This window comes from Microtus ochrogaster, chromosome X (assembly GCF_000317375.1).
Source record: "Microtus ochrogaster isolate Prairie Vole_2 chromosome X, MicOch1.0, whole genome shotgun sequence".
NCBI lineage: Eukaryota > Metazoa > Chordata > Mammalia > Rodentia > Cricetidae > Microtus > Microtus ochrogaster.
Window position 1 is genome coordinate 58,248,598 of NC_022026.1, and position 13,273 is coordinate 58,261,870.

Below are 13,273 nucleotides of genomic sequence, written 5' to 3' on the forward strand. Positions count from 1 at the left end.
TGTGTGTGTGTGTGTGTGTGTGTGTAACTCCAGGCAACTTGCAAGAGCCAGTTCTCTTCTTCCACTGAGCAAATGTCGCATCTCTCTTTTTACCCATATGAATTCTAGGGATCAAAATCTGTTCATCCGGCTTGACAACAAGCACCCTGTCTGCTGAACTATCTTCCAGCCCAGTTTTTGTTTTTTGTTTCCAAGCAAAAGGCTGCTAAGTTATTGCTTCAGCCTCCCGAGTAGCTGAAATTACAGGCTTGCTCCTTTAGGACAAGCTGGGAGTACTAGTTATGGATAATTGCCCGTTTAGCATAAAACTTCAGTTCTCCTGGGGACTTGGTAGAGATTTTAGTAAAATGGGTAGGTGCATTTATTTATTTATTTAGATTCGGGGTCTCATTTTATAGCTCAGGCTGGCCTAAAACTTGTAGCAATCTGTAGCACGAATAATAAAAACCCCAGAGACAAATTGGGGTTCAATCTAAAAACTAGATAAGCAAAGCAGCCAAGCCACCAGAAAAATCTTACCTCTACCAAGTCTGGGCAAACTAAGCCCCCTAAGCCTCTCTCTGTTCTCCCATTTTATATCCCTCTAGTGCTAGGGTTAATGGTGTATGACTCTCCTGGACTGGAATTAAAGTTGTGAGCCACCACCACCTGGATTTTTTTCTTCATTGATTTTATGTAGCTCAGGGTAGCCTTGAACTCACAGAGATCCATCTGATTCTGTCTCCCAAATCCTGGGATTAAAGGTGTGTGCCAATACTCCCTGTTAGCTGACTTGTTTGGTTTGGGACAACTAAGCCTCGTCTCAAGCTCGTGATCACACTTCTGTCTCATATTTTGTGGTGGTGCACACACTTTATAACAGTACTCAAGAGACTGAAACAAGAGATGGCTGGAGTGGTATATTATTGGTGTTTTGACAAATAAATCTTGCCTGAAGACCAGAGCAAAGCTAATAATATACCAAGTCAGCTAACAGATTGTGCAGTGAGTGCCACCAGTCATATGTTTGGTGGTGTAGCTTCTTGTTTCTTTGTAAGAGTTTTCGGGGAGCAGGGTGTAATAGACAAAGTAGAAATGTATTTGGCTTTGTGGGCCTAAAAGCCAGTGGTGCTTCGTGGCACTATCTAAAAGTGTATTTGTGTTCTGGCAAGTTTTATTAATAAGTAACAAGGACAGGAAAGTCCCCTGGCTGGATTTTATTTGGCCAAGGACTATTGGCTAGCCAACCACTTGTGCAGAAGATCAGGATGTGTATGGCTCTATAGTTAGCTGCTGGCCTTACTGGTGTTTAGTCACTACTAAGTGCTCTAAGTTATAGATCAGATAACTGGCTACGGGTTCAGCAATCTCTGTTTTGTTTGTAAGGTAGGAGCTTTAAAAGGTGATGTGTTAGTCAAGCTTCATGTATGTGTTTCTTCTTTTCCCTGTGCTGAGGAGGGAACCTTTGCCCATGCCAGGCAAGTGCTCCACTGGTGAGCCCACACCACTTCAGTGGGGGATATTCTTAGCACCGATTAATGAAGCTCTTAATAACCATAGCATGACGTAATCTGATTAGGGCTGTAGTAAAGATATGCAGAGTGTTTATGAGAAATGGAATGTTATGTTGAGGAATGGAATGTTATGATTGTTTTAGGAAAGAACTGATAGTTCCTTAAAACTGTTAAATATAGTTACCATAGGACCCATAATTTCTTCTTGTAGGTGCATCCAACAGAAATGAACATATATCTGTATAAAACCTTGTATATCAATATTTATAGACACATTATTCCTAACCACTAAAGTAGAAACAAATGACTATCAGCTGGTAAATCTATGAAGAAAATGTGATTTGTTCATGCCATGGATTTTATTTAGCCATCATGTTTAATGGAGTAATGACATGCTATAACACAGATGCATACTGAAAGTCTTACGCAAAATTACAGAAACTAAACATTAAAAGGTCGTATACATTGTATGACTCCATTTATGTGAACTTCTCAAAGCAGGGAAATCTGTAGACCTAGAGTTTGGATGTGGTGGTGGCCGTGCAGGCCCGAAATGCCAGCCCCTTTGGAATAAGACACAAAGGGATCCTAAATTCAAGGCTGGTCTATAAAGGTCAATCCAAGACTACCCCGGGCTACATCGGGAGATCCTTTCTCAGTAAATGAATGAGTGATGAATGGATAGTACTGAGGACGTAGCTCAGTGGGGCTCGGTTCATTCTCTCGTGCTGAAAGAAAGAAAGGAAGAAAGGAAAGAAGGCGATTAGGATATTGGGACCATTCTGCTTAATGAGCAGGTGTTTCTCTTGGTCAAGAAAACATTCTGAAATTGATGGACAGTGCGCAACTCTGAATGAACCAAACACTGCATGAATGAACGTGTGGCTTTTGTGACAAGTGCATGTGTGAAATTTGAATTGCATTTCAAAAATATTACTAATACAAGGTATAGGATTAATGTATCAGAAATAATTAGCAAAGAGTAAGAATGATCCAAAATATTGTTCCCATAAGGGAATTCCACAGTATGAATCTGATTTTGGTTCCTTTGTGTTTGGTTTTCTGGGTTTCTGAGTCTTTCCATTCCCTCTTTGGTGTCCTGGGGGACTGACCAGGATGAGGGATGCTGAATAAGAAGCCTTGTTTTATCGGTCCTTCAGTGGAAATGAAGTCAGCTTCTAGGGCCTGTTTGCTCCAGGCTTCCTGGGTCCTTTTACTTCTAAGTAATCCTAAAACTGACCTGCTTGAACCCTGTATATGTTATATTCCCAGCCGCCTTGGAGGAACTTGCCTAGGGATGTTCACGGACCCCTTTCTGTGTTACAGATTGAAGAAGGGAGCAAAGCCGCAGCTGCAGACAAGCTACTAGCTGGAGATGAGATCGTGGCTATCAATGACGTGAATCTCTCAGGGTTCAGACAAGAAGCCATCTGCCTGGTAAAAGGCTCCCATAAGACCCTGAAGCTTGTGGTCAAAAGGTGAGATGTGTGCCCTTTTTTTGCTCCCCAAACAAGGAGTACAATGCTAAAATGCCAAGCCTGGATGCCTTTTCTCATATGTGAAGAGATCTCAACATGCATGTGAACTTAAAAATAGAGTTATTCCGCACTAGCTTCTGGAGACTGTTCCAGGATCCCCATTTCGGACACCAAAATCTGCACGTGGCCGTTATAGAAAACGCCGTTATATTTGTATATAATCTAGGCACATTCTCTCACATGCTTTAAATACTGTCTTAAGTGGCCTAAACTTTTAAGTTGCCATGAAAAAAATTTCTGACAGTAGCAGCCTAAAGGAGGAAAGATTTCGTTTTGGCTCATGGTCTCAAGAGATTTGTGCACATCCCTTTAGAGAAGGAAGGGGCTTTATAGTGTTAGAAGTGTGTTGCAGATTCTCCCTTCGCATTTTTGCTGACCAAGAAGCAGAAAGAGATGAAGCAGAACTACTGCTGAGCTAAAATTGTCAAAGGTTTGTTGTCCTCAGCACTTTCTAATAGCCAGACCCCGCCTCCCAAAAGCGCCACTGTCTTCAAAACATAGGCCTATAGGGGACATTCTGTTCCCAATGAGGGGACATGATGCTTATTCATAGAAGGTGGTGGGCTGCTTGTTTTCATGCTTATGCATGAAAGACAGGACAGGTGCAGATAACAGATACTTGGGGAGTAAAAGGCCTGTTCCTATAAATGAGATTAAGGGGCCAGGTGGTGGTGGCACACACCTTTAATCCCGGCACTCTGGATACAGAGGCAGGTGGATCTCTGTGAGTTTGAGGCCAGCCTGGTCTACAAGAGCTAGTTCCAGGACAGGCTTCAAAGCTACAGAGAAACCCTGTCTCAAAAAAATTAGATTAAGGGTAGGAGGTTAGATAATTTTAAGAAAATTAGGACGATGATTCATTTATGTATAGGATAAAAACAGTACTCCCTGGCTGGAGAGACGGCTCTGTGGTTAAAAGCACTGGCTGCCCTTTTGGAGGTCCAGAGTTCAATTCCCATCGGGCGCCGTTTTCTGGCCTGCAGGCAGACATGCAAACAGAATGCTGTGTGCATCATAAATAAATAATAAAGCAAACAGTACTCCCAGGTATCGCGAGAAAGATTGTTTGCAGAGATACAGATACGCACCTCTGAGCCTGCCTACGTGTCTTTGATGGAATCAGTGAAGTCATTGATTTAATTAAAGAGTCAAGCTGGCTGTGGTTGTGCATGCTTTCAGTCCAGTATATAAGAAGCAGGAGCAGATGCATTGCTGTGAGTTCAAGGCTGATAAGGCCTTGAACATATGTATAATTATGTATAAATAGGGCCTGAAAAAAAGAAACAAGGAAATAAAACTGTTCTTTGTTTATTATTTATCAACTCTCATTTCTACGTGAGATACACTTTTGAATACCTTTTGTTTATGTTGCGATTGTGCTCGGGCTCAAACCCAGACCCTGCTCTGTGCTAAGCTAGTTCTCTACCACTGAATCGCCGCACTTCCGGTTCTAAACACCTTTTTAAAGTCCTTATAGCTCATAAGATGTGATCTCAGAGTGAGACCTAAATACCTTTTTAATTAGTCCTTATGGCTCAGAAGATACGATCTCAGAATGAGAGTTTCTGATCTGTCTGAGGAAGTTGGAATGAGGTATCATCAATGTATAATTCCTTGATTGCCTCATGACCCCTCAGAAGTAAGCTTTCTTTTATGACTGCTTTTACTGTGATAAAACACCATGGCCAAAGCAACTTGGGGAGGCTGTTTATTCACTTTATACTTCCATATCACTGTTCATTGTCTGAAGGATGTCAGGACAGGATTTCAAACGGTGCAGGAGCTGATGCAGAGGCCTTGGAGAGATGTGCTTACTGGCTTGTTCAGTCTGCTTTCACACAGCACCTAGGATCGATAGTCCAGAGATGAAACCACCCACAGTGGGCTGGCCCCTCCCCCATCAGTCACTAGTTAAGAAAATGCCTTACAGCCAGGATTTATGGAGCTATTTTCTCAGTTGAGGTACCCCTCTTCAGATAACTCTAGTTTGTCTCAAGTTGACATATAACTAGCCAGTACAGAAGTCCTTTGTTGTCATAAGACGCTGTTATTCTTAGTCAAGTGATGGTCATGAGGATGTGGATTCTAAAGGTCAGACTAGGAATCTGAGAGTTGCCACTGCCTTCTCAACCTCCCTCCGTGGTTCCAAGGGGGCTAGAATCACTCTTTGACCGATCTGACCTTTGAATAAGGAAGATACAAATCTCAAATCCCTGGGACAACTCTGACCAACTGATTCCTGAGCACACGTTTTGTTATTGTTTATTTTTCCATGAGACATTTTCTCTCTCTGTTGCCCTGGCTGGCCTTGGATTTCTGGTATAGACCTGGATGACCTAGAATTCAAAGAGATCCACCTACCCCTGCCTCAGTGCGCTGGGATTAAAGGAATGTGTGCACCACCACACCAAGCCTGACTTTGAGTCAGAAGCTACGTATAGAAATGTGGAACAGATTTCTCGGTCCACTTATTTTTAGTGTCAAATCTAGTGTAGATGTCTTTCTGTTTGTTTTTTTGTTGTGTGTGTGTGTGTTTCTGTCCATGGGTTTGGTGGGATAAAAATAGTTTTATTGTTTGCTTTGTGTTTCTGTAGTTATGAGGTAAAGTGGACATTACTACATATATTTCTTAGTGTGCTTGATATAATTTGTTTTTTAAACTTAGATTCACATATCTAAGGATATCAATACAAGGAATAAAACTTGTTTAAAGTACATCATTGCCACAAAGGAAGCAAAGAGAGGAGGAGACCATAGAGCATACTGGCTGGTAAAAGATACATAAAAGATTAGAGTAAGGGGAATTAATCTTTTGTCATGAAGGCACTGATGTAAGCCATTATGGAGAACTCCTTCTGTTTTGTATTTTGCGGTTTCCTTGAAATGAGGAGTGTAGACAATTCCCTGCTTTAGATAAAATTGAATCATTTAAGTAGCAAGATTTTAAAGCAAACAGGTTATCCAGGAATTTATTATTCCAATGTAATTTTGTGGGATTTTTGAAATTTGTTTTGTTTGTTTGTTTCTCTGTGTAACCGACTTGGTTGACCTAGAACTCACAGAGATCCGTCACCCGTCTCTGCCTCCTGAGTGCTGTAGGTGTGCACCATCACTACTTGGCATACTACCTGGCTTAAAGCATTCTTTTAATAATATAGTGTTTTAATTTTGGGGAAATAATTTTATATAAATTGTAGGTACTAGAGATATTGTTCAGGTTGGACGTGATGCTATTTAAAGATGCAAAGGAAGTTTCCCAAGGTGGTAAATTAGTTAATATTAGAACTTAAGCCTGTTTCTCAGAGTGGGGTGAATAATTACTGTTAATCTCAAAGATGTACTTAGTAAAGCCTTTTAATACTCCAGAGTAACAAGTCTTTATTACAAATGTACCAGTTGTTCTTAAAACTCTAGCATATATTCTTCTCAAAGTTTGAATTTCCTCACTCACTTTTTTCTCCATGCTCCAGGCAACCACTTACTCTGCTTTCTGTCACCGTGGATTAGTTAGCATTTACTCATACTTTATATTAAGCTCCAAGATGGAGGAGCATGCCTTCTCACAAAAACTTCAAGTCCTGGGGTTCAGCTACGTGGTAAAGCATGTGCTCGGCACCAAAGGCCCCATTTGATTCTGAGAACCCAAGGAAGAGTCTAGCTCACAAAAAGTCACTCGTAGCCTAAGCTGCGAACACATAAATTGATGTTGTCCTGCTTAAGATGTTGATCAAGTAATAGACTATGTTGATCCATCCTTTGCCTTACTGCACCTGACTACCTCATACTGCGACTGTTAACATTTGAATAGTAGTCCTTGCATAGACTCCCCTTGTCTTAATGACAGCTGGTGCCTGCTTTTATTTCCTGTGCTCCTTTTATCTTAGTGTGTGGGACCAACCAACTGGGGTGAGATTTCAATAGGCCAGTTTCACAAAGCAGTGGCGTCTCCTTTCACAAGGATCCAGTAATCCTGTCCTCATTGAGAGGCGGTGCCTGGACAGCGATGCCTGAAGGGACACGGTGCTATGCTATCTGATCATCTTCAGCAGTAGCACATTGTCCTTCAATGATGTCCAGGTGGCTTTCGAGCTCCTGAGCAGTAGATTGGAGACCGTAGGAGCCAGATCTGTGGGGCTGTGACAGGTTGGGTCCAGTATGCCTTTGTTCTTTCATTTCCAAGGTGTTTGGTGTTTCAGTGTGCCCCTTTGCAATGTTATGTAGTCTTTCAATATGTATTTAATTGTCTCTATATAGTTGTCACCTGCTCTGTTTTCTCCATGTACACTGGCATGATTCTGAGCTCTAGGATTTTCACAGAAGGCTACCGACTGTTTTGTCCAGCGGCTGTATTGATTCGGCCACTCAGTTGAAGGAAAAGGCTTAGAGATGCAGAGGCACAAAGATCTAGAGAGTTCAGCCTGTGCAGTAGAGTGAGAGTGATTTCTGCCTGGGTAGTTTATTGACCCACTGTCTCAAAATAATAAACACAAAGAAGGACTAAGTAGACAGCGCTCAGTAGGTAGCGCTTGTCTAGCCTATGTGAAGTCCTGGGTTCAGTCTCCAGTAATGCAGAAACAAATCAGAATAGACCTGTGAACCCTAGGGAAGATTTATTTTCAACATTACACCTTGAATATATTTTCAGTCTCTTCCCAAATTTATGTTATAGTATTGATTTTTTTTTACAGTGAAATATGCTTGGCAGTTTATCCTTAATCTCATTCTGGCAGTTTCTGGTGATATTCTCCTAGACTGCAAGCTGTTTTGTTGGGAACAAACCAGGATGGGGTTGAGTCATGTTTTTGTCTCTTTGCTGGTCATCACAAACCGTTTTGTGACTCTAATGATATCTGCTAAGCTGACATTCAGGAACAGATTAACACCCTCTTTTGCTGGATGCTGCAATGGTTAGGCAGCCTGTATTAGATGGTTGCACGTTTTGTAGAAATCCGGATTCAGATGCCGGCCAGGGGTGTCGCTTGCTGGGAGCAAGTTCCGTGCAACATGCAGACTTTCTCAGGTGCTGTAGAGTTTCCTGGCCTTCAGCTTCAGACTGGTACCCTGTAGTGCTCTCCTCGTGGAACTGACCTTGAGTGGGTGGGCAGAGGCCCCAGTGATGATTATTAGCACAGCTATTTCTGTGAGTAACTACTGTGCTATGGCTGGAGTGGTAGTTTCAAAACAGCAGCTGGTTGTGTCCTTTGTCCCCTTCTTCCCTCTTTCCCCTTCTTCTTTCTACATTCTAGAGAACCTTTCCTTGCAGGATTCGCAGAAATGGATTCTTGGTATGTGTGTGTCCAAGGAGGGTTTCTGGGAGTGTCAAGTGAAATCCATGCTTTTTGTTTGCTGCCGTTTGCTCATGGCTGATGGCATTATTTCTATTTGTGAGCATGCGGAGGCATGTTTCTATGCTTCTTTCCTTGTCGAAGCAGAGATGTTGAAGTTTATGCCCTGATTTCTTTGCACTTCCTTTCGTATTTTCTTTATTAAGGTCACAAAAAGAAGCAAAACCAAATAGTTACTTTTGTTTTATCTTGAGTTTGGACTTGTGTGTAGCTTAAGTAGTTTAATCAGATGAATCCCTGTGAGACATTCCATTTTCTAGGTCAAAGTTAAGACTCTGTTTTTCATTCTTTATTCATTGTAAAAATAAGGAACTTGATCTTTATGAAGGCTGTGTCCATATTGTAACTTAGGCATCAAATGATGTTTATAAAGTTGTTTGGTAGAAGTATAGAGTATGATTTCTAGTGAGTAAAACAAAACAAAACATTACTTCGCAAACATTGATGGCTTTTAGTTCTCATTACTTTTGCTATTTTTGTTAATTTTTTTAGTTATACAAAATAATGGATCTTATTATGACATTTTCCTGAATACAATTATCATTGTACTTTGCCTTTTGTTTTCTTCTGGTATTGGGGACTGAACCCAGGCAGGACCTTGCTGATGCTAGGCAAGTGGTTTACTTATTGAGTTACATCCCAGACTAACTGATGGTTTTCTAAAATTATATTAAGAGACACATATTTACTATATTAAGAAACACACTAAGAGAAACTGTTAATTTTGTTTATTTCAGTTTCTAAAGGAACTGGCAATTTTTCTTTTCTTTTTTCTTTTTCCCTTTTTCTTTTCTTTTTTGAGACAAGCTTTCAGGAGGCCCAGGCCCTCAAACATGAGATTTTTAATTTTTCTACCTCATCTTTTCAAGTCCAGGATAATAGATATATGCCATGACACTCAGCTCAGAGGAACTGTAAATTGTATAACTAGCCTTAGGTGCTACAGATGATGTTCATTTTGAGACCCGAGGAGGTTAGATGTAAGCTGTAGCATTAACAATGCAGTTAATGTTTTTGTTTGTGGTGCTAGCCAAATGCTGTTTCAGAGTCACTCCATCAATTGTATTCTTTTTAAAAGGGGTACCAGTGGTAAGGTCTCCCTAACATGAAGGACTTCACATTGGGAAGATTCCTCTATGTGCAGTTGAATCTAAAAGTGAAATATGCCGATGAGATGATTATTCTAGGCCTTAGCCAAAGTTGGTTTGCTTCAATGTTGCAAATGAGACTTTGGGTGATTGTCCAGGTAGCCAGTTGTCTCTGTCATTTGTTGCACATTTTGGAAGTTGCTTGATTGCACTTCCTGCTTACCCAAGTATTATTTCCCTTCTCAGATCTTAAATTGGGTTGAAGACTAGATAGTTGTGGTTACTTTCCCCTCATTACTTGGCCAGGTTATTTATTATGCAAGACTTAAACTAGTTAGGATAGGATAATTTTTGAATATATTTGTTTTTATTGTATATAATATTTTATTAGGCTTAGAACTCTCTTCCTTTATTTTTATTTTTTTGGTTTTTCGAGACGGGGGTTTCTCTGTGGCTTTGGAGCCTGTCCTGGAACTAGCTCTGTAGACCAGGCTGGTCTTGAACTCACAGAGATCCACCTGCCTCTGCCTCCCGAGTGCTGGGATTAAAGGCGTGCGCCACCATCGCCCGGCTAGAACTCTCTTCTTTAAACAGAAAGGAGGAGGTGCTGTGGGAAGTCTTACAGCTAGTGGTAACCCGCCCACTGGGGCATGATCTCTTATACTATATATGGTGATGTAGAGCTTGTGTCTGGCCTCTTTTCCGGCTGCTTTTTCTGGTTGCTGGATTCGGTTTCTGTTCTTCATTCAAGCAGAGGATTCTGATTTGTGAGTTTACCGCTAAATAAATAACTATCTATTTCTCAATTCTGAGCTAGTGTGGGATTTCTTTTAAGATTCCTTAAACATCCTGCCAACCTCTCAATCGACTTCCCTCAGTGGGATGCCCATGTTTTAGTTATGTCCAATAGGCCACTCACCCTTGTTACTTGTCAGAGTTCTCTGCCCTGCCCTTGATTTTAGTCACGGTGATGATTGGGGGGATGCCCTGTTCCTCTGGGCTCACAGCGTAGTCTAGGAAAATGCACTTTTGGTTTCTCACAAGGGGTAGAGAGTGGTGATACGGACAGAGCCATGAGCAGATGACTGCCCAGTAGGTCACAGAGACCAAATAAATGTTACTCTTACACATGTCCCATAAAGTTTGCTGCTACTAATATTCCTTGGTCATCTTTGGGGAAAGAAGCAAACACACCTTACCATGTAGAACGGGTGTTTTCTAAAAGTTGTTGTATTTGCATTTTGTTGCCTTTCTTTGCTCACTGTCTACTTCATTTATGCAAGGAAAATGTTCATGGTATGAGAACTACATTGTATGTCTCCCTCTTTCCCTCTCCAATATTTGCTATAACCCAACCCTCACAAAAAACGTTTAGAATAGGAGCCAAGGAAGTAGATTTATAGCCTGCTGATGATAATTAAATCCAAAGCCTTTTTAATTTAATAAAGTTATATTGCTAGTGCTTTTATTAATGGAATTATGAAATGTCTAACTAAATAACCAGGGTTATGCTAGGGAGGGTAGCAAATGCTTATAATTCCAGTACTGAAGAAGGATGCTTAAAAGAAATCCCACACTAGCTCAGAATTGAGAATAATAGATGGTTATTTATTTAGGGGTAGACTCACAGATCACAATCCTCTGCTGGAACAGAGAACAGCAACCGAATCCCGCAGCCAGAAAAGAGGCCAGACACATAGTATAAGAGCCCATGCCCTAGTGGGCGGGTGACTTAAAGGCTGCTGGCTGTAGGATTTCCTACAGCACAGTACTGAGAAGGCTGAGGCAGTAAGTTCCAGGCTAGCCTAGAGTAAGTATATAAGGTAGCACTGTCTGAAAAATTAACTAAACCAAAATAAATAACTTCGGTCCTTTTGACTTTGAGACTACCAGTATTCTTTCTGACGGAATAGCTGTTACCATGACCGGGATAAAGGGGTGGCAAGTATCTGGCCTCCACTCTGGAAAACAACTGTATTGCTTTGTCCCTCGGCATTACGGTTGCTTGTCTGTAGCTGTCGTGAAGTGACAGAAACAAACAACAACCACAAAAGCCTCAAATAACAAAAACAGAGCATACGGGTATTTCTTGAGCATCTTCTAAAGTTTCAGTTTCTAAACATAACACTATTGTTCATTTATTGTTGTTACTATTATTTTCTTTGCTGTGGATGAAACTTGGGGGCTTCTGAATGCCAGGCAAGTACTCTACTCCTGAACCATACTACCCTCAGCTAGGTCTTGGGATTCATTTAATTTAAGGATACAGAGGGTATTCTGTGGCTTGGTGCTTTTCCAAAGAAAAGGACCATCCATCCTTATTGAGCTGTTGTGTGATAAAACAAATGGCAATTTTCTTATAGCCACTCAGTATTTATGGATGTAGAGTGACCATCCATGTGAGATATTGCTTTATACTTCTCCAACTATGGAAGGCGTTGTTAAGGGTATAAATTAACAGATTCCTTTGGGGAAAATGTTACTGAATTGATTTTTTTCCCTTCTTTTTGAGACTGGGCCTTAGGTATCCCCATTTGGCTCCATACTCAGTGTGTACAACCAGAGGGTGACCTTGAGCTCCTAGTCTTCCTACTTAAAAGTGTCGAGGTCGCACATCTGTGCCACCAGACCCCATTGAGAACTGTTATTTACTCAGCATAGCATTTAACTGTTCACTTTCATCCTCCTGCAGTTGGCTGGTTTCCCCTTCAGAAAGGGTCTTGCTTTATTGTTCAGGATGCCCTTAAGATTACAGTCCCCCTCCCTTAAGAGTCTCAGGTGCAGCCATGACCAATGTATGCCACTACAAATCGTAGGCCTGTTCTTTGTATTCAACAGGCCTGGTTGTAAACTTCAAGGAAGTCATTTGTTTTATTTTATAATGAAATTATTTAATGGCCAAGGTTCAACATCTCTTTGCCACACAGTGATGCAATGTCTCTTGGCTTGCCTTTTCTACCTGTTAGATGTCTTGTCTATATCTAACCTCTACTTCTGGATCATTTTTCTATGAGAAGAATCTTATAAATTCTCAAATTTTATCAAATTTATTCTAACATTTTATCAGGGCATGGTAAGCATAATTGAAAGCTCTAAGGAGATGTTTTTTTTTCTTCAAGACAGGCAAGAGAGCCAGGATCCACTGTATGCTTGTATAAAGGTACTTTTTATTTCTTATGAAAATTGGGAGAGTATATACAATTTCCAAAGGCCACATCAGTTTCATTGTCCCTCCACCCTAGGCCTTCCAGAAACATCCTGCTCAACTGTGCCTTCTTTGGAATTTATCCCTTTGAGGCACTTTTGTAGTCACTGAAATCCCCAGGGTATTTCCAGTGTCTTTTGATCTGGCCCTTTAAAGCAGGTTTTTCAAACATCTGTCTCCTTTTATCTCTGCTGACTCTCTCAAATGCCTGAGCTAGATAAGATGTCTTTATAGAACTCCTGGGTGGGGGAATCTCAGTTCCCGAAGATTCCTTACCTATAACCTTGGAGGACCCACTACACATCCACCCTCAGCTGTCATTCTGACGTACTGATTCTGTGGCTACCTTTAAAAAAAAAAGAAAGAGTCTTGCTGTGTAGAACAGACTGGCCTCAAACTTGTGGTTTTTCAACCTCCACTACCTGAGGCCTAGGATTACAGATGTGAGTCACCAGACCCAATTTTGCATCTTTGTTGTTATAGATAAGACTCATCAACTCTGTTTATCCTTAGGGCTATTTTAATGGTTACATTAATGACTGCACATTTGAATGTCTTTTGTTTCTTGGCCAACATTATCATTCTGTTGAAATGAAGCTGGGAG

General features: G+C 41.0%; 1 protein-coding gene across 1 annotated transcript in view; it reads left to right on the forward strand.

The window, feature by feature from the left end:
* Positions 1-13,273, forward strand: part of Shroom2 (shroom family member 2) — a 125,793-nt gene that overhangs the window by 56,016 nt on the left and 56,504 nt on the right. Inside the window, exon 2 of the mRNA XM_005358902.3 lies at positions 2,820-2,971. Within this exon, the coding sequence (XP_005358959.1) occupies positions 2,820-2,971 (152 nt within the window). The remainder of the gene's footprint in view (positions 1-2,819; positions 2,972-13,273) is intronic.